At 39.1% G+C, this 23,262-nt stretch overlaps 1 protein-coding gene, 2 long non-coding RNA genes and 1 pseudogene across 3 annotated transcripts; 1 reads left to right on the top strand and 3 right to left on the bottom strand.

Annotated features, from left to right (window-relative positions):
* Positions 1–140: 140 nt before the first annotated feature.
* Positions 141–22,851, bottom strand: LOC115420540 (uncharacterized). The gene is made up of 3 exons (XR_003935553.1): positions 22,103–22,851; positions 16,612–16,621; positions 141–152 (listed from the first exon to the last, which is right to left on the bottom strand). It is a non-coding gene; the product is annotated as an uncharacterized LOC115420540 (long non-coding RNA).
* LOC115420539 (uncharacterized) lies at positions 428–1,797 on the bottom strand. Its single transcript, XR_003935552.1, has 2 exons — positions 1,344–1,797; positions 428–689 (listed from the first exon to the last, which is right to left on the bottom strand). It is a non-coding gene; the product is annotated as an uncharacterized LOC115420539 (long non-coding RNA).
* On the bottom strand, positions 7,780–13,262 carry LOC115420533 (zinc finger protein 319-like; annotated as a pseudogene).
* On the top strand, positions 13,710–19,926 carry LOC115420537 (U6 snRNA phosphodiesterase-like). The gene is made up of 7 exons (XM_030135855.1): positions 13,710–14,087; positions 14,691–14,830; positions 15,659–15,842; positions 17,854–17,907; positions 18,869–18,974; positions 19,081–19,161; positions 19,652–19,926. The coding sequence occupies exons 1-7, from the start codon at positions 13,933–13,935 to the stop codon at positions 19,757–19,759; spliced, it is 828 nt and encodes a 275-aa protein (XP_029991715.1). The 5' UTR covers positions 13,710–13,932; the 3' UTR covers positions 19,760–19,926.
* Positions 22,852–23,262: the final 411 nt, after the last annotated feature.

Here is a 23,262-nt window from a genome sequence, read left to right as displayed (position 1 = left end):
GTTTGGCCTTGGAGGAAAAAAGGGGGTGGGCGGTATGGGGGGGGGGTCTGGGGGTGGTGAGCACCAGTTCCAGGGATACAGAACACAGGACCTAACACAGTAAGCATGCAGAGAGCAAGAGACACCAGGGTCTGATGGGGTATTTATCAGAACTGAAAAAGCAAAGGGGGGGGGGATGGCTGCAGTGGGACGATGGGTAAAAAAACTGGTGCTGAAACTGAAAATAATCATCAGCTCTAGAGGAGAAGGGTGGATTGACTCCGTTTGTGCTTTTACAGAGGCTTTTCTGCTGTTTGCCCCCCCCCCCCGACTACCTGCAAAAGAAGGGACGACTAATGTTATCTAGAATTTATCCACTATTTTCCCTCGCTCCGTTGGTCCTTCATCCGAACGCAATTCTAGAAAAACATGACGAATCTGCTACTGATCACCCTCAGTAAACCAGTACTGCTGGGCTGGAATTCTTCTTTGGCTTTAAACATACACTTCTTTTTTTTTTTTTCTTTTTGTTATTACTATTACATTTCAAAGATTCAGCATTTAGTATGAGGTCCTGTTAGGTTTTATTTTGTGTATTTTTTTTTTTAACGTGTCAGCACCAATCAATTAACAAGTCCTTTTAGCACTTGTAGTTGTTGGCAATATCGACATCTGACCCTTATGAATTCCTGATGTTTTACAACACCATGCTTAAAGGTGCAGGAGACTTTCGTGACCAGTTTTCCTCAGATCTGTCCATCCTCAGTCATGTCCTCAGGATCATGAATCTGTTCGTCTGTCTGTCATTACTCAGCTGAATCTCTTTCATTGCAGTGAACAGTTTCTTAGTTCCATCCACCACAAACAAACCATGTGTTTACATTCAGAGTCAGGAGGGAACTGGGCATCTGAGGAATTTTTGTCGCAACGTACATTGTGGGAAACGGAGGTTCGCGCAGCTGCCTGACAGCAGCAGCAGCTGCTTAAGACACGGCGCATAAACGTAAAAAAAAGCTCTTTTCCTTCAATGCATATTCCTCTCGCTTTTCCGCATTTCAGACGTTTCTGCATGTCTGTTTCATCCATATAATATCATATGTTTGCGCTGTCGCTGCCGGTGGCTGCGCAAACCTCCCTTTCCCACAATGCACGTCGTGACAAAATTCTTCAGGTGCCCAGTTCCCTCCTGACTCTGAATGTAAACACACGTTTTGTTTGTGGTGGATGGAACTAAGAAACTGTTTCACCGTAATGAAAAAGATTCAGCTGAGTAATGACAGACAGACGAACAGATTCATGATACTGAGGACAAGACTGAGGATGGACAGATCTGAGGAAAAATTGGTCACGAAAGTCTCCTGCACCTTTAGACTTTTTTTTTTTTAAATGTAATGTTTGTCAATTGTACACCGTCAAAGCTGAATACAACTCCAGCTGATGTGTAAAAAAAAAAAAAAGAAAAAAAGCAACTTCTTGATCCATGTTTGTCCCTCAAACAATAAACCAAGCCCAGGTCTGTTCCTCCAGGAATACAGAGTAACAAAAAAAAAAAAAAGTAATATAAATAAATGTGGGGTCAGGAAGAATGATTGTAGGAGGGTGGGTTTACAGTATTTTTTGTATAATTTAAAAGGGCAAAAAAGTAGATGAGCTCACATTTTGTTGATGATGATGAAGGTAGAGAAGAGGCAGAGAGGTGCGTTTTTAAAGCCCCGTTTTAAGGCGAAAATAAAGAGAAAAACAAGTTATTTCTGTCTTCTTGGCCTTCTCTATATGTGTTAAATACCTTTGAATACTGCACATAAATCAGTGGAATGGGGTGGGGGGTGAGGGGTGAGGGTTGGGGTGTGGGGTGGGGGGGTCCCGGGCCACCTGTAAACCAAATGTTCATAATATGAGAATCTCTGAGCATTCACAAGGGGAAGGCATCATAGCTCCGGTGTAAACCCGCCCTGACGAACAGAAGCTCAATGCCACATGTAACAGGACAACAATATCGCTTTCAGAACATGGAAACTATTTAACACAAGGCGCAGGCTCGTCCTGCCAAATCCAACAGACCCATAAGGTTAGTAAATTAAAAAAAGAAAAACCGACAAAAAAAAAAAAAGGCAAATGGTCTGTTTACATTTCTAATACAATTCGCTTCAGTCTCAATTTTCCCTGTTTGACAGAAAAACCATTTACATTCACACACTCACACATGTGCGGGGGGTCATCTCCGAGACCCGCCCCCCCCCCCCGCCGCCACATACCGATACAATCACTACATGGACTACATTTAAAAAAACACAAAAGAAGCATTTGTCAAAACAATCTCACGTGGTAAAAAGTAGCAAGAATACAAAAAACAGTTCAATACGTCGTTGTTGTTTTTTTTTCTAGGAAAGACATTTTTCATGACTTTTTCAGCTCATCTGGGTTAAATACACTCAGGTCACACATCCGTAGTATGTACAGGCTGAGAGAGAGAGAGAGATAGAGAGAGAGAGAGAGAAGAGTGAGGTTTTTTCAGACAGCACTGACCTCTGCATGAACACGCTGGGTGAGTCCAAATACTGTAAATCAGGGCTCTCAAACATGCGGCCGGGGGCCAAATGTGGCCCGCCAAAGGTTCTAATCTGGCCCCTGGGATGTTTTTGCAAAGTGCAAAAATTCCACAGTCTTGAATTGAATTCAGCAAAAACATTTTTTTTAGCTTGAATTAAGTAAAAATGTTGAATTAAGCAAAAAAAAAAAAGTGTTCAATTAAGTAAAAAAAAATTCTTGAATTTAGCAAAATCTTAATTAACAGCTTCAAATTTTTTTCTTTGTTTTAGTGTAAAAAATAAATACATTATGAAATATTTCCATTTACAAACTATCCTGTAACAATAAAATGTGAATAACCTGAACAAATATGAACAACCTGAAATGTTCTAAAGAAAATTCAGCCCAATTTGAACTCTTTTCTGCCTGTTACTCAGTGTTAGTGTCTTTGTAGATCTGATCCAGAATGCACATGGACAAACAAGGAAAGCACTCAGAGAGCGCAGAACTCTGCCAAGACAGATCTGCCCCCCCACCCACCAAAATTTAATAATGTCTTCCTTGTGCCAGTATCAATATTTCCAGAAAATTTCATGAAAATCCGTCTGTAATTTTTTGAGGTATCTTGCTAACAAACAAACACTCACACAAACATGCAAACTCACAAAGCAAGTGATCACAATACCTCCTGGCAAAGGTAATGATAAGTTGAGGCATAATCTTGTTAAAATTGTGCTTATTTTTCTTAAGAAATTTCAGTTTTTTCAGGTTATTCACATATTTTTTGTTTGGATAGTTTATAAAAGTAAGTATTTTCATAATTTAATGTTTTTTTTTCTTTACACTAAAACAAAGACATAAATTGGTCAGTTGTCATTATTTATCGGTTATTCTGTTCTTATTTTACTGGTGTGGTCCACTGCAGATCAAATCTGGCTGAATGTGGAACCTGAAAGAAAATGAGTTTGAGAGCCCTGCTGTAAATGTTTCGGACTAAATTGTGTGTGTGTGTGTGTGTGTTATTAACCATTCGTCTAGTGATGGTTAAATTCAGCTGCTTGGGCTTGGTGTGTGTGTGTGTGTGTGTGTGTGTGTGGGGGGGGGGGGATGCGGCTTCCTCCAAACAGTGACATCCGCCCCACGCTCGCAGACTTTATCATCTGTATCGTTTCACTGCAGCAAAACTAATCCCTGAAGTCGCCCACTCCAAGTTGACAGAAGAAAGAAACGGAGTTGAGAAGCTTACTGCCTGAGCGCCTCCTTCAGACAACACCCAGGGGCAAGGACTGCGGATCAGGCTGAGAAGACAAGACGCTCTTCGTTCACCGCACAGAGGAAAACCTACAGCTCCTCTCAGACCGTCCTCATCTGACTGAAGACTAATAATGTGAAGAGTTCGTCAAACCTGCCAGTCAATACAGGGTTGCAAAGAGATGAAGAAGAAACAAAAGACAAAATGTCACGATAGACGGACACCATAGACATACACTACATGGACAATCCAGGTGTTTGTTTTCCAACGGGGTCTGGGATACAAAACAGGAACGACTAATGTCAGAATTAGGGGTGGAAGAAATATCCGGTTTCTGCAATATATCATATTTCATTTCATGTACTGTATTGATATTAAAAAAGTACTATATCAATATTTTAGGTATTTATTCAAATGGAGATATGGCGGATTTTCATGTTTTTGTTTTTCTTTGTGTGTTTCTTTTATTCTATATTCAAAGGGGTATTTTGCTCTGTTGTGTGTACTAAAAAAGTAGTACTGTGATATTGCAGGTCATGCATGTAGTTTTTTTTTAAACGTTAACACTGTTTTGTTAAATAATGGTTATTTCAATTATCCTAAAAGCACTTTTTACTGTCTGAGAGGCAGATGTTAATTACCTCCGCCAGGAGGTACTGTGATCACTTTACTTTGTGTGTTTGTTAGCTACTTTAGGGGAAAATTATTCCACCCATCTTTCCCAAATCTTCCACACAGATAGGCCTAGGCCCTGGGACCAACCCAGTCCATTTTGGTTCCCAGTAGGCCAAAGTTCAAGGTCACAGCAAGGTCACAACATCTACAGTTTTCCATCTGTCATCATTGAGCAATTTTCCAAAATTCATCTAAATTCAAAACAACTCCGATTAGCCTCCAGTTGGATCCACCTGAAGCTTAGAACAATCTCTTGTATCTGGAACTAAATTGTCCACATCCACTGTGGAATGTGGACTCTGTGGACATTTACATTGAAAATCTCATTTACCACACATTTAAAATTAGAACTCAACAAATATTGATGTGAATTGAATCTAATTGGACAGACACATGACTGGGACCAAGCTTCAACTGTTTCTGCTGTATGGAACAACCTGGAAACTGTTGGATTTAAACAGAAATAGTCGATCCACACATGCACACTGTTCAGGGTGCTTGGCGGAGGTTTGTGTTCTCTGAACACTTGTTCTTTTTTGTGTTTCTTTTATTTCTATATTCACACGGGTATTATTTACTCTGTTGTTTGTTCTAAAAAAGTAATACCGTGATATTGCAGGTCATGCATGTAGTTTTTTTTAAACTGATAACACTGTTTTGTTAAATAATGGTTATTTCAATTATCCTAAAGCACTTTTTTACTGTCTGAGAGAGGTAGATGTTAGTTCCTTTGTTGGGATCACACAAAAATAATGTTATGATGTTCCGACTGTGCACTATGCATTCTTTTCACAACTAATAGAATATGAACATTTGAGCAGGTTCTTAAACTGTAATGTCTGTAAACATAATTTTATTTATTTATTATTATTTATAACAAAATTTTGTGTTTACTGAGGAAAGTTTTGTGATATAGTATTAAATCCTGTTCTGATCAAATAAAAATTTGTTTCGTATTTGTTCATATTTCTGGTATTACTAAATTTTTCCAGGAAATATTCTCTTAGAAGAAACAAAAAAAAAAAAAAAATTGCCTTGTTAACAGTATTGTGATATATCGCGATCCATCATATCGTGGTCCTAATATTGTGATTTGTATCGTTTCACCAGATTCTTGCCAATACACAGCCCTAGTCATGATATAGTTTTATATTGGGATAAATATCACTGTATAATTTTTCTCAGCATTGATTTTATTTTTTATCCATGACTATGATTTTAAATATTCTTCCTCTAAATTTCTAAAATATTTTTCCTGCTCTGACAGTAAATAATAATTTTCTTCCACATCTAACCATCTACTTTCATCACATCTGACTGAGGAAGAAAAATCTACCATTAAACTTTAAGGAAATATTGATGTTCATAAACTATATGAACACACATCATGTTTAAGTAAGATGGAAGATGTTCTGTTCATGATGATTTAAGATAAAAACATCAATATTTCTTAAAGTTTAGTCACATTAGTCATTATAGTTTTGTATCCCAGACCCGTTAGAGAAGAAACACCTGAATCCAATGTGTCCACATACTTTTGTCCATATAGTGTATATAGTGAGACGACACACTGGCAGCTGGACCATGCGTCAAGGCCTATGTGATGTATAGATGAAGCCCTGCCCCATCCCCTTTGCCTCATGGGATCTTACTGCAGAAAAAATATGTCAACTATCCAATACCGAGAGACTAATAATTCTCAATTCCCTGTGAATGACACCATCGATTCCATAAAGTCAAGCCAAGAAAGTTGTAGTTGTGGTAAAATTGTTAAGATAAAACTGAAAGTAGTCGCAGAAAAAATTTAGACCATCAAAAGTCATCAAAACAACAGTTATGCAATCCAGTCCTAACTCCTGTGTGTGTCATGTGACTAAAACAGACAGAAAAGAAAACAGGGAATGTCTAAAAAGCACTGTTTTTGTCAGTACAATGACATACAGGGGTTGGACAAATAATGGAAACACCTTCACCTCAAGATGATAATGCCCCAATCCATACAGCTAGAATTGTTAAAGAATGGCATGAGGAACATTCTAATGAAGTTGAGCATCTCGTATGGCCGGCACAGTCCCCAGACCTCAACATTATTGAGCATTTATGGTCAGTTTTAGAGATTCAAGTAAGACGTCGATTTCCACCACCATCGTCTCTAAAAGAGTTGGAGGGTATTCTAACTGAAGAATGGCTTAAAATTCCTTTGGAAACAATTCACAAGTTGTATGAATCAATACCTCGGAGAATTGAGGCTGTAATTGCCGCAAAAGGCGGACCTACACCATATTAAATTATATTTTGTTGATTTTTTAAGGTGTTTCCATTATTTTGTTCAACCCCTGTAGATACTGATGGAAGAACTGAAGTGATTTTGTTTATTATCAAGAAAACAAGTTAAATGGATAGATATCAGCTCTGAAATTAAACTACTATGAGCTATTTTGCTGGTATCATTATATTTGTCCAAACTAATGTACCTTTAGTTGGACCAGGCATTAACATGAACAAGAAATTGAAGAAAACCAGGGTGGTCTAAAAAATTTTTTCAGCACCTGCTCATACATAGAAAGACTCCACAGCTGACAGTTACATCAGTAATATCAACCTAAGTTTCTGCTCAGAGCCTCTGAAGACGTCCCTGCTTCGTCAACTAGAACAGACCTGTGGTGGTTTTCACTGTTTCTTACTTTTTTCACTCATTCTTATAAAATATGCTCTGAGGTGACGGCCTTGTACATGTGACGTGTATCACTTGAGACGAGATGCAGTTCACTGAACACAAAACTAAAACAATATAGTTCTATCTTTACCACAATCTACAACTTTTTCAGCTTGCAACATTGTCTGCTAAATGGTAGTGGAATTCAAAGATGATAAAAAAAATTACTTGTCTCTCATCACTGACTGCCATAGGTATCGTCCAATGTACGTAAACACATGTAAGTCAACAGAGGAGCTGATGTTTATCTGTATTAAAAACACGAAGGTTTACATGTGTCCGTCAACTTATACGAGTCGGTTTTATAATTAACCGTTCAAGATCTATGTGAAATTACAGAAAACATTGCCTTAACCTGTAAGTTTTAATAAATAAAAACTGACTCACTAGAAATTTTATGTGAAATATATAAGAAAACATGGCTCCTGCAGTACTTTTTTGTGTTTACAGGCCGTTCCTGACCAGATCACAGCGACGGACTAATGCAAACAATGCAGCATCTACATGTAAATGTCTACAAAAGAGAAGTTAATGACAAACAAAATCAGCTGAAATTAACTTTAGGATTCACTGGCCATGCATCATTTTTTTTTTTTTTTTCTTATGACGAGTCAATAATTAAATCACGTTTTATGTCACATTTTCAATTTTGTTTTTTTTAGTGTAACAGGGTTTCTTTGTACCTGGGTGTGTTTTGGAACAGCATCTGAAATGAACTTTTTTACGAACATTTCCTCTGGCCCATGCATACTGGACTTGACTTCAGTGCTTAATTACTTAAATTGCTGCAGTAAAGTTTTTTATGTAATATGATTATTACAAAAAAATTACAAGACGCGATGCAGACTTGTGAATATTCAGACTTATGGTACATAGATTTACCTGATATTAGTTTGATACCATCCTAGGATTTACTTGTCAAGAGGAAAATCTACCTGCATTTGATGCTAAATCAATTTTGTCTGGCCCGTTTTGTTAAATAGAAAGAGGTTTGTGTGATGCTGCCCGGAAAAACCAAAGGGGCATTTAAGATCATTTGGCTTTGCTTGTCCAATCAAGTGGAAGTTCTGGAACGATGCAAGGATCAGCCTGCATTATGGCACCGGTTTTCTGTGTAAAACAGAGACTTTGTGGTTGGCAGTGGGTGTGACTGATGACAGACAGTTGTCATCTTGTCCAAATTAAACTCGCTGCCTTCAATGATCTCAGAGCGCAGCTGAGGAACAAGGAATGGGGCAAGTTTGAGAAGAAAAAGAGGTGGTACAAACAGGAAAGTGCAGTGACAGACAAATGCCTCCTCAGAATTGTATGGAGTAACAGAGTTGAAGTACTTTGTGACTTTGGGGCAGGCGAAGAGAGCAACAAAGACCTGATACGGGAGTCGGGGGGTGAACACAATAGTAAAAGCCTGTGCTGTCCTGCGACTGTGGATGTTGCTGAATAAATAGCGTACACATGAGGACACGGAGGTTAGGGCACTGTCTGCTTTATAGGAGAAGAGTCATTGAAAGAGGAAGGGATTCAGCAGAGGGTCTATAAGCACTGGGGCACCGCATACCCCCCTCCGTCTGCTGTGTGCTGCACCGTGTGGTCCTGCAACGATCCCAAGTCACTGAAACGCTCCCCACACCAAACACACTTGAACTGTCCCTCTCTGGAGTGCGTGCTCTGGTGTTTGGTCAGGTGCTCGCGCTGTTTGAAGCCCTTGTTGCAGTGGTCGCATTTGTACGGCTTCTCCCCCGTGTGCACCCGCCTGTGTCTGTTCAGGTCGGACGAGTACTTGAACCGTTTCTCGCAGTCAGGGCACTTGAGCGGTTTTTTCTCGTGACGGATCGCAGCGGTGCTGGACAAACTCGGACGAGGACAGGAAGCGACGGTCGCACAGCGAGCACTTCAGGGGCTTCTCCTGGCAGTGAGAGTTCTGATGGCGCTGTAACGTGGAACTCTTCTGTAGCCCTTGCCGCAAACGTCGCACTTGTACGGCTTGTCGGGGGACGTGTTCGACGACTCGCCGCACTTGTGCCTGAGCAGCTCTCCCGATTGGCTGAACTCCTTCTGGCACGAGGCGCACTTGAACAGGTTGTCCATGCCGTGGACGTGCTGGTGGTAGAGGAGGTGAGAGGGCTGCATGAAGCCCTTGTCACACAGGTTGCATTTGAATGGACGGTCAGTGGGGTCTTTGTGCGTGCGTCGGTGGCGCACCAGTGCATACTGCTGCTTGAAGCTCATCTGACACTCATCACAGTGGAAGGGACGCTCTTCTGAATGCGTGCGCTCGTGCTGGCGAAGGTCCGACGGGCGCTTGAAACCTTTGCCGCAGGTGGCGCAGCGGAATGGGCGTGAACCTTGCGGGTGGCAGGGATGATGAAGGAGCTCTGAGGACTCCTTGAAGTGCAGCTCACATAAGTTGCATTTGAACAGGTGTTCCCCGGAGTGCACGTACATATGACGCACGAGGTGAGAGCGATGCTTAAAACTCTTTTCACAAACCGCACACTTGAACGGCCGCTCGTTGCTGTGCGTTCGCTGGTGGTGTTGGAGGTGTGATGACTGACTAAAGGCTTTGTCGCACGTGTCACATTTAAAGGGCTTCTCTCCAGTGTGCACCCGCTCGTGCCGAGTCAGTTCTGATAGATGTTTGAAGCCCTTCTGGCAAACCGAACACTTGTACGGCCGGTCCCTGGCTGAAGGAAACGGGAGAATGGACGAGCTGCTGCTGGCTGAGGCCCCGTCACTACTGGCCTGTTGGGAACTGTTTGCTGAGTTGGGTGTGGCGTTGCCAGAAGAACCGGGTCTGTAGGTTTTCTCACATATTGAACATTTCATAGGGTTGGTGCTGTTGTGAGACGTGTGATGCTGGGCTAGAGAAGTGAGTAACGAGAAGCCCATCTTACACACCCCACAAACAAACGGCTTTTGCTCTACCTGAACACACTGATGCTCCAGCAAGTCTGTCGCCTGGTGAAAGATCTTCATGCACTGCGTACACTGGAATGACCTGTCCTGACTCACCATGCACTGGTGCTCGTGTGGGTTGGATAGGTGAGATATATCATGTCCGCAGGCCCCACACTTGTGCCCACCGTCAACCTGTAGGCTGGTCTGCTGGGTCTGGGTGGAGTGCTGCTGCTGCTGGCTGTGCTGGCCGCCTCCGTGCTGCTGGTTCCCGCTGTGTTGCTGGTTGTGCTGGCTGTGTTGTCCGTGCTGGGGCTGCTGTTGCAGAGATGCGGCATCTGGCTGCAGTACAATACCGTAAACAGCGCAGCCCAAAGCGTTCTCAGCTCCTGGAGGAATGGTGTGGACGACTGGAGGCGGGGCAACAGCGTGTTGCTGCCACGCCTCTGTCATGCGAGCTCGGGTGTAGGGATTCAACTTGGCTGCCGGTGTGGCCCAACTAGGAAGAGAAGAGAGAAATTGGTAGAATACTGAATTATAATGACAAATATATGTTAGACTATTATTTCTTTCGGCTTTAAGGGTTGATTTTGGTTCTGTGTCAAAGTGTAAGACACTAAATAGTTACTTTGTAGGAGCATTCTTTGGGGTCAAAACATGACAGATATTGACAAATAGCAGAACATTTCAGAAATATAGTAGAATAACATTCAAGACATTTAGAATGCTAAAATCTATCAACATCAAAATATGAGTGAAATTCAGTAAAGACATGAAACACTGAAACGTATTTTAGTTGATAATGTAATCAAAATAAAAAACCCTGAAGCCTAAGGAAATGCTTAATGTGTGATAATGATAATCATCACAAAGTTAAATTAAACGTGTCTGTTTTATTTATCGCCTGGGTCTGTTTTATACACAGATGGCTTTTCAGAGAACTCAAAGGCTTCATTTAGACAGCAGCCAAAAGTGTCCAAAATCTGATTTTATTGCCACGCAGATCAATTTTTAGTGACCGTATGAACAGCAGAGATTTTTATTAAATCTGATACTTTCTAATCCACTTATGGGTATGTGGTCCTAAATCAGATACAGATGAGATGATAGCTCAGCTGAACCATTGTCTCACACTCACTGATGCTTTTATGTCACTCTACATTGACATTTGTTACAATTATGCTCTGATTGAAGGATTTCACTGGGTTACACTTCACATCATTTTCAAATGAAACTGTGGATGATTCAGTACAGTGGTGGTGTGACAGCATGTGACATCTTTGTTATTGTTACTTCAGCACATCCTGGTTAGTTCATGGTTCTGACCAGTTTACAGACCACAGTGAAAGCAGATTAAAAAATTAGGAGTGAAGAATAAATTTAAATTGAGCACAGGCTAGTGTGTGTTTACCAAGAAACTTTATATTCTTTAGCATACATAATGAATGGATGTAAAGAAAAACTGCCAAATAATTTAAAACCTTAGTAATAACAGAAAGAAAATACACTACATTAATCATGCGTAGCACAAAATGTTCCTCACACATGTAGCATACATCACTAGTCATGCATTAAAAGCAGTTCTGCACAGGATGTGCTTTCATTCATTTCTTAAACAAAGACAGGTCAGTTTATTATGGATATGTTCCAGAAGAAGCAGGTAACTAAATAAGAAGGCCCCTAGTGCCCTGGGTTTAGTAATCTGTATGATGTGCAGGGGTGGGATTTAAACCATGTGCATAAGAAAAGACAATAACTCACTCCATTTCAGTAAATGGGACTGAAGAACTCGCAAGGGTGCTTGGTAAAGGGGCCGTGACGGAGGATTTGATGACTGGAACAGCAGTCTGGAGAAGAAAACAGCTGTGTGGAGATCAGATGTATGTGGAGAGGTGGAAAGAATCCACTACTTCCACTCTGTCTGCAGCTTCAAGTGGTAGCTGTATAAACACAAGTAGGGGTGAGTTCGAGCAACAGACAGTGAAGGTTATGAAACAACACCATAGAACAGCAACACTAGAGTAAAGGACTGCAAGATCATCACAAGCATGTGTCTTACAAATATATTTAAGCAAGACATATGCAGTTTGTTTTGACTTTTCTGTGTGAATTACACATACACACATAGATTAAAAAAACAACAACTAAACAGTAAGTGCTTAAATATCATATATGAATATAGAATATAAGAGGACAACAGCTGAATACCTTTCCAGATAATTTGCACATCCTTCCTGCTGGTCACAGACCAACTACAGATACAGGTGGAGTGGCTCATTGAGACATGTGTTTACATCTGCTGTATGTATAAATCAGAAAGCCCACGCGTCTGCATAGGAAAACCGGACAGCTTAGTAATGATTCTGTAATGCTGGCATTAGTTAAAAAAAAACAAACAAACAAAAAAACAAAAACAAAAAAAACGTCAGTGTAATGACTCTTATTCATAATAAGGGGCTCTGAAGCTGTCACACTGGAAACACAGCAAAGGAACACTCATTACCATACACCCTAAAAATCAAACAATAAGTCACAGATATGTATATTTTATGTATTTACTTATTACATTACTTTGTTCAATGCAAAAATCCAAATGCTCAGGAATTCGCGGCAAAAAGTGGAAGGCAGCGTCTGCGCATCATAACGTTTTTCGTCTCCAAGCAAAGATCACCGTTACCATGATAGCTTTGCTAGTTAGCCTAGCTAAATGCTAACGTAGCTACAGAAACACATTAGCCAGCCACAGGAAGGAGCTAGCATAAGCAGGCTAGTTAGGGGAAAATAGCCTATTAGCAACCGCAGCAGCGACACGTTTGTTATTGAGTAATGCATGTAACAACGATGAGAAATCCCACTATTACTTACCTATTTCATCCAGCATAGTCCTGTGAATGTTCCAGACTAAATGCCAGTCCTCCCAGGTCTTGAAGCCCCACTAATAAAGCTAAGTCCCCGCTTCACATCCGCCAACAGAGCTCGGAGGCTCTCTTGTTCGAGCACTGTGGCTCTGGGGGCCGAAAATTTGGGGATTTGCGGGGCATTCAAATGGGCTAAAACACTCCCACGAAAACCAAATTCTCCCCGTAAATGTTTCTGTTTCCCGTATGCATTTATTTGGCTCCTAGGGCATTCTCTCAGCGGGATTAAAAATACTCATTTTGTCTTAAATTGCTAGCTAGCAATCGGCTAGCATCTCAGCCCCTGCCCGCGCACGGGAACATGAATAAATCAGGATTTAATTGGCATGCTCACACACACACATACACATACACACACATACACACACTTACACACACGTACACACTGAAGCCCATGTGTGATGTTGATCATGTAAAAATCATTGTATGACACCATCCTATAGAAATGATATGAAAATGTGTCATGAACTCTTTCAAAAGTCATATTAGTCACTAAAAATAAACTACATCCAGATAAACATGACACATGAACATAAATTTAAAAAAAAAAAAAATGTTGCACTAATATAAATTCCACTCTACGAAAATGTTTTGTTTTGTTTTTTTAAATCAATAATTACTTTAAATTAAGCCTTTTTTTTTTTTTTTTTTTTTTTTTTACATTTACACAAGCCTAAACTCTGTAAATGTGGGGAACCTTTTAAGGCGGAACAAAGGAACGGATATGACCGTGTTTCACTCGGACTCTGATTATCGTGACAACAGGTTTGTTTACATCGAAAGCGCTGTACAGTCAGTAAAATACACCCGGTGAATGTGTGTGGCTGTGTAAAACATTTTTAAGACACACAGACAGTTTCCTCTTCATCAAATGTAGACGTCCATGACTTTTAATCTTTTAAAAGTTAATTTGAACAGATTCTCAGACATAACGGGTCTGTGTTTGATGTGTTATCCGGCTGGGAAGGATGCTGGTCGGATACAGCAGCAGCTCAGAGGACGAAGGTGAAGCTGGAAGTGAAGCAGAACTGAAGAAGAGGAGGTGTCAAGAGGAAAATGATGAAGAAGACAGCAACCCAGCGAGGAAGAAAGCCAAAACTGAGGAACAGGTTACGAAAGCTAGGTTGGTGTTCAGTCACATGTAGCATTAGGCTGATATGAGTGGAGAAGAACTCTGCTCCTTTATTTTCTAGAGCTGAAACGATTAATCGACTCAAAGTGATAAAAAAAACAAAACAAAAAAACAACCATTCAACCACAGTTCTCCTGAATCAAAGCTTTGTTTCCTTCATTTCTCTGCTGTTAAACATTGGTTCCACTGTTGTGTTTCACACGGACGCTTATTGTGACGCACAAAGAAGCTTCAATTCAGGAAAACTGCAATAGAATATTTCCCTTCAATCAATTCGAGTCAGTTAATCGAATCGTGAATTTTTGCATTCGCTTCAAGCACCTAATCGATTCATCGATTTCAGCTCTATTATTTGCTACAAAATGTACCAATACAGCAAAGTAAAAATACACTTTTGCAAATAATTCCCAATGAAAGTAGAATATAATGTTAATGTATAGTATTATTATTACAGGACAGGATGTGACAGGACAGGATGTTTTACAGTTTTGTTAAAGCTATGGTTGCACTTGTGATAGAAAAAGCTAAAGTCAAATGTTGATGAATTGTTTGTTAATAAATCTGATGTAAATAATTGGAGCTGTGTTTTTTTAGGCTGCCTGTCCCCCATTGCCTGTTGACCATGTTTCCAGATGACGTGGATCCACAGACTGAGGACAGTTCTCTTCACGGTGGACGCATCCGCTCCTTCAAACACGAGAGAGGGAACTGGGCCACATATGTTTATTTACCGTGTAAGACAGAGTTATCAAAGCATAATTAGTTTTTCGTACATATTAGGGATGTAACGATATGAAAAGTTCATATCACGGTTATTGTGACCAAAATTATCATGGTTATTATTATTATCACGGTATTATTGAAATTGTGCTCAAAAAGTACTAATACACACACTGAAATAATTTAACCAAGTTGTATTTTGAAAAATAAATAAATAAATAATTGGCACAATGCACTTTGTTTTGGCAGAAACATTCAAATATTAACCCTTAGTGGTCTGAGCCTATTTCATCCATTTTTCAGTCCTTTTGATTTTGCCTTTATATACTATATAAACAAATGTTTACTATACCCATGTTTGGGATCTGTTTTTTTCAGCACAACTTCATCTATATCATCTGTCTATTATTTTTTTCACTTTAACCTACTATAAAAACATAAAAGGACAGAAAACACACAAAAATATATAAAATCCAATTTGAAAAATGTATATAATTTATTGCATAAATAACACACAGATGCTTAATGAACCTTTTCAAAGACTTTAAAAGTGAATATTGGTTCCAAATATTAGGTATAGAAAATTAAAATTGTGATAAATTAAAACTATACTCAAATATTTGACATAAAAGCAGATCTTTACATAGGCGTTTTCTCTGGAAAAGTGCAGTAATCAAACACGGTTATCATGAGAATTAGAATTTAAATGGTAATACTAACAGTCTGCAATTTTACCACAGTTTGTCGTTATACTGGTAATTATTCCATCCCTAGTCCATATTAAACTTGCCATCACAGCTTCAGTCCATGCTCTGGTTGTGTCTGTATCCTCTTCACATCAGATCATCCTGTGGAGGAGTTTGGTGAGTTTCTGGACGAGCTGCTGGCGGCGGTGAAGACCCACGGCGTCGTGTTGACTCCACAGGAGGAGTTCCACATCAGTTTGTCTCAGACTGTGGTGTTGAGGCACCACTGGATTCAGCCCTTCACGCAGAGCCTCAAAACAGGACTGGCACACTGCAAGAGGTTCGCACACTGAGCTGACTGTACGGCGGACTGTGGTGGGAGGAGTCAAAGAGGGGGCAAGGAAGTAGACGCTTAGTTTTTATGTTTCAGATAGTTTTATGTCGAAGCTTTATCATAGCACAGGTTTGAAATCCCCCGACTGGTACATTATGCTTCATTTTTAATATCAACACAGCACAACAAATGCACATTTAGAAGTAAACAGCATTTACAGAGTGAGAAAAGAGAAAGGAAAGAAGAAGGGAAAAAAAGCAAAACAAAAAAAAAACAAACCTACAATTTAACATCTCACCCACCCCCTCAGTTTTTATTAAAAGTACTGTATATTTGATCAGATTTGTCCATCATCCTTGCATCATTAGTCTGTTTGTGGAGTTCTACCCTGTTTATGACCTTTGTCAACCTAAATAGAACCACCTCTCCCATGAGTCAGAGTTGAATATTTGTGCCAAATTTGAAGAAACTCCCTCAGGATGTTTATGTGCTTTAGAATGAACAGGCATGAGGTCACAGAAATCTTGACCTTTGACCTTTAGTCACAAAACTCTTTTCAGTAGTCATGATTAATCTAAACCAGGGGTGCCCAACCCTGGTCCTCCAGATCTACTATTCTGCATGTTTTAGATGTTTCCCTCTGCCAGTGCACCTGATGGTCATTCTCAGTCTTCTGCAGAGCTGGATGATAGTTTTATCATTTGAATCAGATGTGTTGGAAGAGGGAAACATCAGTACATCTGGAGGACCAGGGTAGATGACCCCTGATCTAAACTATAAACTCTCTCTCTCTCTCTCTCTCTCTCTCTCTCTCTCTCTCTCTCTCCTCTCTCTCTCTCTCTCTCTGTCTCTCTCTCTCTCTCTCTCTCTGTCTCTCTCTCTCTCTCTCTCTCTCTCTCTCTCTCTCCTCTCTCTCTCTCTCTCTCTCTCTCTCTCTCTCTCTCTCTCTCTCTCTCTCTCTCTCTCTCTCTCTCTCTCTCTCTCTGTGTGTATTTTTGCTTTTTGGTGATCAGATACAACATTTATAAAGTACCCAATTTATTCCCTCCACCAGGAGGTGTTGTGATCACTTTGCTTTGTTTGTTTGTTCTCATCTTCAGTGTAAAACTCTTCCCCCCATCTTTCCCAAATCTTCCCCACAGATAGGCCTAGGCCCTGGGACCAACCCAGTACATTTTGGGCCAAATAGGCCAAAGTTCAAGGTCACAGCAAGGTCACAACATCTACAGTTTTCCATCTGTCATCATTGAAAAATTTTCCAAAATTCATCTAAAATTCAAAACGACTCTGATTCTCCTCCAGTTGGATCCACCTGAAGCTTAGAACAATCTCTTGTATGTGGAACTAAATTGTCCACATCCACTGTGGAATGTGGACTCTGTGGACATTTACATTGAACATTGAAAATCCCATTTCCCACACATTTAAAATCAGAACTCAACTAATATCGATGTGAATAGAATCTAATTGGACAGACACATGACTGGGACCAGATTCAACTGTTTCTGCTGTATGGAACAACCTGGAAACTGTTGGATTTAAACAGAAATAGTCGATCCACACATGCACACTGTTCAGGGTGAAGGAGGAGCTTTGTGTTCTCTGAACACTTTGTTTTGTTTTTAACCAGGAAAATGTAAAATGTCTTTTGATTTGTGGGTTTTCAAATGAGAATCAAATAACTTTTCTGTTTTCATTCCTTTCTCTCAAAATCTGGTCAAAAAAAGAAGCTGTATTTACAAAGCACTGGATTTAGCTTTTAATTATTGTTACTCATATCATCAAGAATTATGTGTGAATCACACATTAGCCTGATTTCATACTTGATCAGTTGGTAAAATACAGAAAAATGCATGGCAGAAATAGCATGGAACAACATGTTAGAGACCCCCCCCATCCCCCTGAAGTGTGACAAATCACATTTTGAAGGGAATTTGTGTCGGGCCTTTCCAGTGTTAGAAGAGACAGATGATGGTCGTCTTTACAGCTGAGGACTCACTGTGTGTGTTCTTTCCAGGTTCATGTGTTCGGCAGAAAAACTGAAAGTCTACTGTAACGCAGAGAAGACCAGGTATGGTCCAGTCTGAATACGAATACTTCAGAATGAATGTACACTGTCTGGACAAATGGACTGGACACATAGAACTCAGGTGTTTCATCACTAAAAAGGCTGGACAAGAACATGATGAGAACAAATGTCATATTATACTCTCTCTCTCTCTCTCTCTCTCTCTCTCTCTCTCTCTCTCTCTCTCTATATATATATATATATATATATATATATAAAATAAAGTATCATTAAATTGAATGTTTTATTACATCTTTAGGGTTAATTGCAGATAAATGCAGATGAAAATGTAGAGTTTTTCTTACCATTCTAATGATTTTACCTTTGGATTTCTGAAATATTTGTCCTGTTCTGACCATAAATAATGTGTATGTGTGGATGATAACTGAGGTTAATTACTTACAAAAGATCTAAGGGACTTGACTTTTCATATATTCTGCTGATCAGAAGCTAAAGGATAGACTGTTGTGTGGAGAAGGGACAGGATTAAATAAGTTCTACTTCCTCCCACTCCTTTTCAAATATGCAAATGAAGTCATATATATGTATAAGTTTTGTTTTTGGTTTTTTTCCATGACTTCTTACTCCCTATTTTATTTCTAAGGACTAAGTAAGATTATTTTGTCTTGTTGCATATTCGAAAAAAAAACTAAATAAAATTTTTTAATACTTATCTATTTATTTTTTTATTTATTAAACCTCAAGTACAAATCTGGATTCTTCAACTTTTACTCAGGAAGAAAAAATCAGCCTTTAAACATAAAATGAATATGAATTTTACATTTATCATGATAGTTATTTACAACTGATCCCAACATTTTCTGTCATGATAATACTGCAAATGAGAAAGAATGGGGAAAGTCTTATAAGTGGTAGGTGTGATGTGTCCCAGTACTTTTGTCTAGATACAATTGGCTTATGTCAGATGGATTTGTCTGTGATGGTCTGTCTGTGTTTCCTGTAGAACATTTCTGAGTATGGAAGTGTGCACTGGGCATGCTCAGTTGATGGACCTCATCCAAATAGTGGACAGAACCATGACAGATTTTCGCCTGGAAACTTTCTACAAGGTTAGGGAACGACCATACCACACAACAACACAAACATTTAATGTCTGAAGCAGATATTTTCTATGAAACAGTAGAGCAGTGTAACCATAGGTGGTGTGTCCTTCAGGATCCGTCGTTCCATGTGAGTTTGGCGTGGTGTCCTGGAGACGCCACGGTGCAGATGCAGGAGTGTCTCCAACAGCTGCAGGTACACAGACAGCAGGTGTCATCCCTCTGTCAAACACGCCAGCACTTACAAAGTCTGAAGTACCTGGACTATACATAAAATGATACATGTACAGTGGTGGAAAAAAGCTTTTAGTCACCCCATGCATTTATGATACAGTACATTAAGAAGATTAACGTTAAGTCATTGAATTCCTCAAGTATGGTTCCATTCTCCAAGCCCACGTATGTTGAAAACTGGTCAAAAATAAGATAAAACCCCTTGAAAACACGTCCACGGCATGACACGATGAAACTGTCAGGAATTTTTTTTTTTTTTTTTTTTTTTTTTTTTTGTCAACAATAAGCAAAAACTCTTTTTAATTTGTTTGAGTCTGATGGAGCCACACCTTTGAACAGAAGATCTGTTATGAAAGAAGAATTTGGGAAATGCAACAGTTTTTTGTTTTTAATTTGATGCTGTTTACCAGCTGATCAATGTTTTTTTGTGTCTGTTCTATGTCCTGTTGAAGACTCTGGTTGATGACCATGAAGAAGGTCCGTTCACGCTCAGGTTGGACTGTGTGGAGCTGCGGTGTCGGACGGGAAACAAGACCTTCTGCTTCCCTCTGGACTCCTAACAGTTTATACATGCATGTGTTTTCAGACCACTGGAGACCCTCTGCTGTTATGCACAAAATAGATCCACACATGGTGTTTACTTATGGCCAAATCTTAACAAATAAATCATATTTTACTAATACTGAGGTTTTCTGAATAAAGTCCGTTGTGGTTTTCAAAGACTGAACATACTGCTTAAATGCACTATTTTTCAGAAACAACTGTAACGATAGCATGTCAAAGATATGCAGACCTTGTATGGAAGTAAAATTTTGACATTCTCTTTAAAATGTATCTCTAAATAGTTCAGGAGTTAAATTCAGTTTTAAAAAGTCAGAGTTATGCAAGTTCTGACCAATTGACCTCTGCTAAATAATAATAATAATAATGCATCAACTTTACTGACATGATGATCAAAACATGTTACAACGTAACTGAACAGTTTTATCTGGATTCTGAGGTCCTTTCATAAAAAAAATCTAGTTTTTCAAATGTGATGCAATATTTGACTGTAAATTGCAGTAGCCCAGAGGTGCAACAGCTTAAAAAATTATCCACTGTAAGAAAAAAAAAGAGAACAGCCCAAAAAATTATCCACTATAAGAAAAAAAAAGAACAGCCCAAAAAATTATCCACTATAAGAAAAAAAACACATCATCCACCTTTTCAAATACCCAAAGGTCTCTTGCTTTAAAATTAAACAAAAAATAAAAGCATAGGCTGAAAAATTTTAAGGCCTTCAGGTTTTTTTTCTTATAGTAGATAATTGTTTGGGCTGTTGTCTTTTTTTTTCTTATAGTGGATCATTTTTTAGTACAATCATAGTAAAAAGATTGTTCTAATAAAGCTGATTTATTTATGCTGTATTGTTTTCTAAACCGTTATTCATGATGTTTTATGAGTGGAAAACAACATGCATTAGTTTATACTTCCACACCAAACCTTTGCTTGTGTAAAACATTTCTTACTTGTTAGGATTTGGCAGTAAAATTGTTCTTTACATTTTCTATTTTATTTTTAGATTTTAAATAAAGATGATTTGTACTTTTTTTTTTTTGCTTGTGAGTCTTTCCATTAATGAAATGAGCTGATATCTATGACACGTGTGAAAATCTACATCAAAATCAGTTGAAATCATAAGTGAAATGTTGCAGAGTGGCTCCAACATACTGTATGTCCCCAAAAAAATTACAATCACACTTTCTGCATTGAAATACTTTCAAAATAATTAATCTAAATGCTATATCAGGGTATGAAACTATAACTTGTTACCTACATCTTGCAGAAAACCCCATTTAATTTGGTTCAAGTTATAGTTTCCGGCCCTGAAATAGCATTTAGATTATTTTGAAAGTTATCCATGCAGAAAGTCCCATTGTAAATTTTTTTTTTTTTTTTTTTTTTGGGACATACGGTACACTCATCCTGCTGGTTTGAACTCAACTTTACACTGAGGAGGTGGTTTACTTTACACCAGGGGTCAAACTCATTTTAGTTCAGGGGGAACATTCAGCCCAACATGATCTGAAGGGGGTCAGACCAGTAAAATAATAACATAATAACCTTTAAATAATGTCAACTCCCAACTTTTCTGTATTGTTTTAGAGCACAGGTGTCAAACATGTGGCCTAGGGGCCAAAACCAGCCCGCCAAAGGGTCCAATCCGGCCCCTGGGATGAATTTGTAAAATGCAAAAATTACACTGAAGATACTGAAACTCAGTGGAGTCACAACAGTTTAAGTTCAGGTTCGACATAGAAACCAATTCAGTCTAAAGTGGGTCAGATCAGTAAAAGACTATCATAATTAGGGGTGTTAGAAAATATCGGTTCTGTAATATATCATATTTCTTAAAGCTTTTGTCAGATACAGATTTGTAAATTCAAGACTATGAAGGCTTTTTAAAACCCTGTAAGAGGCTGCACAGGAACAATTAATAAAAGTAAAAAAAAAAAGTCAGGTTGAATCCAGTCTTTGAAATATTTTACTCAGTAGAAGGCAACACGTTTATGACAAACATTTCTGATATCTGACAGCGGATATGACGGTGGGAGCATCAGACTGTGGTGTGGGCCCGTCCAGGGCTGAAAGGAACAGTCCCGTCACTGCGGTCAGGTCGACTCCACAGCGCTAACGTCCACATGGCAGCTTCATTTAGAGGAAACAAACAGCCCAAAAACAAGGAGAAACACTATCTGGACTCAAACTTAACCTGGTTCCACAATATAAATATAAGCATTAAAACATGTGGAACAGGACAACAAACGTAAAGACGAACGCATGTTCCTGTTGTAGATGGAGGTACTGTGGCTGGAGAGCAGGAAGGAAAAGCAGCAGAACTGTGCTGAACCCTTTATCAGGACAGAAACACACGTATGGAACTCTGATTTGTTTGAAGCTCTTAAATAAAAGGTCACTTTTGACCTTCGACATGTAAACTTGAATAAAAACTAAACTTAACGTCTGCTTAACTTTCTTCCTAATGGTTTTGATTTCTCAATGGTCTTAAAGAGTTGATCGACAAAGTGATAAATACACACATGACATTAAGTCAAATAAATCTGGGACGCTGAACATGAAACTCACTAAATCTGGAATTGAAAACCAGCCTAAGTGTAAAATAAATATGTGGGAGGTGGGGCTGATATTTATGTTTTAATGTCACTTTATTTTCCCCTGAATCAGAAATGTTAGTCAGTGTCAGAAACTAAATATCAGTGATAGATACCAATTAAAAATCACTGAAATTAAGACCATGAGATGCTGCTGAAAGCAAAACTAGAAAAACAGTAAAAGCAGCAGATTTTGAGATTATTTTGTGGAAAAATGTTTCAATCTAATTGTCATTATATGACTTGTGTGACATTAATAAGAAATAAAGGCAAAGTCCATGCAGCTTCAAAGACGTACAGCATCACTGTATGGAAAAAAAAAAACAAAACAAAAACAAATTAAACATGATTATGAAACCCAAAATTCACGAGAAATCAGATAAAATAAAATAAAAAAAAAAGCTTTTTTACCTCCGCCAGGAGGTATTGTGATCACTTTGCTTTGTGTGTTTGTTTGTTCTCATCTTTAGTGTAAAACTCTTCCCCCCATCTTTCCCAGATCTTCCCCACAGATAGGCCTAGGCCCTGGGACCAACCCAGTCCATTTTGGTCCCAGTAGGACAAAGTTCAAGGTCACAGCAAGGTCACAACATCTACAGTTTTCCATCTGTCATCACTGAGACATTTTAGAAAATTCATCAAAAATTCCAAATGACTCCGATTCTCCTCCAGTTGGATCCACCTGTAGCTTAGAACAATCTCTTGTATCTGGAACTGAATTGTCCACATCCACTGTGGAATGTGGACTCTGTGGACATTTACACTGAACACTGAAAATCCCATTTCCCACACATTTAAAATTAGAACTCAACTAATATTGATGTGAATTGAATCTAATTGGACAGACACATGACTGGGACCAAGCTTCAACTGTTTCTGCTGTATGGAACAACCTGGAAACTGTTGGATTG

Source organism: Sphaeramia orbicularis, chromosome 6 (genome assembly GCF_902148855.1).
Source record: "Sphaeramia orbicularis chromosome 6, fSphaOr1.1, whole genome shotgun sequence".
Taxonomy (NCBI): Eukaryota; Metazoa; Chordata; class Actinopteri; order Kurtiformes; family Apogonidae; genus Sphaeramia; species Sphaeramia orbicularis.
The sequence above is the reverse complement of the archived record's forward strand: the minus strand, read 5'-3'. Positions and strand labels throughout refer to the sequence as shown.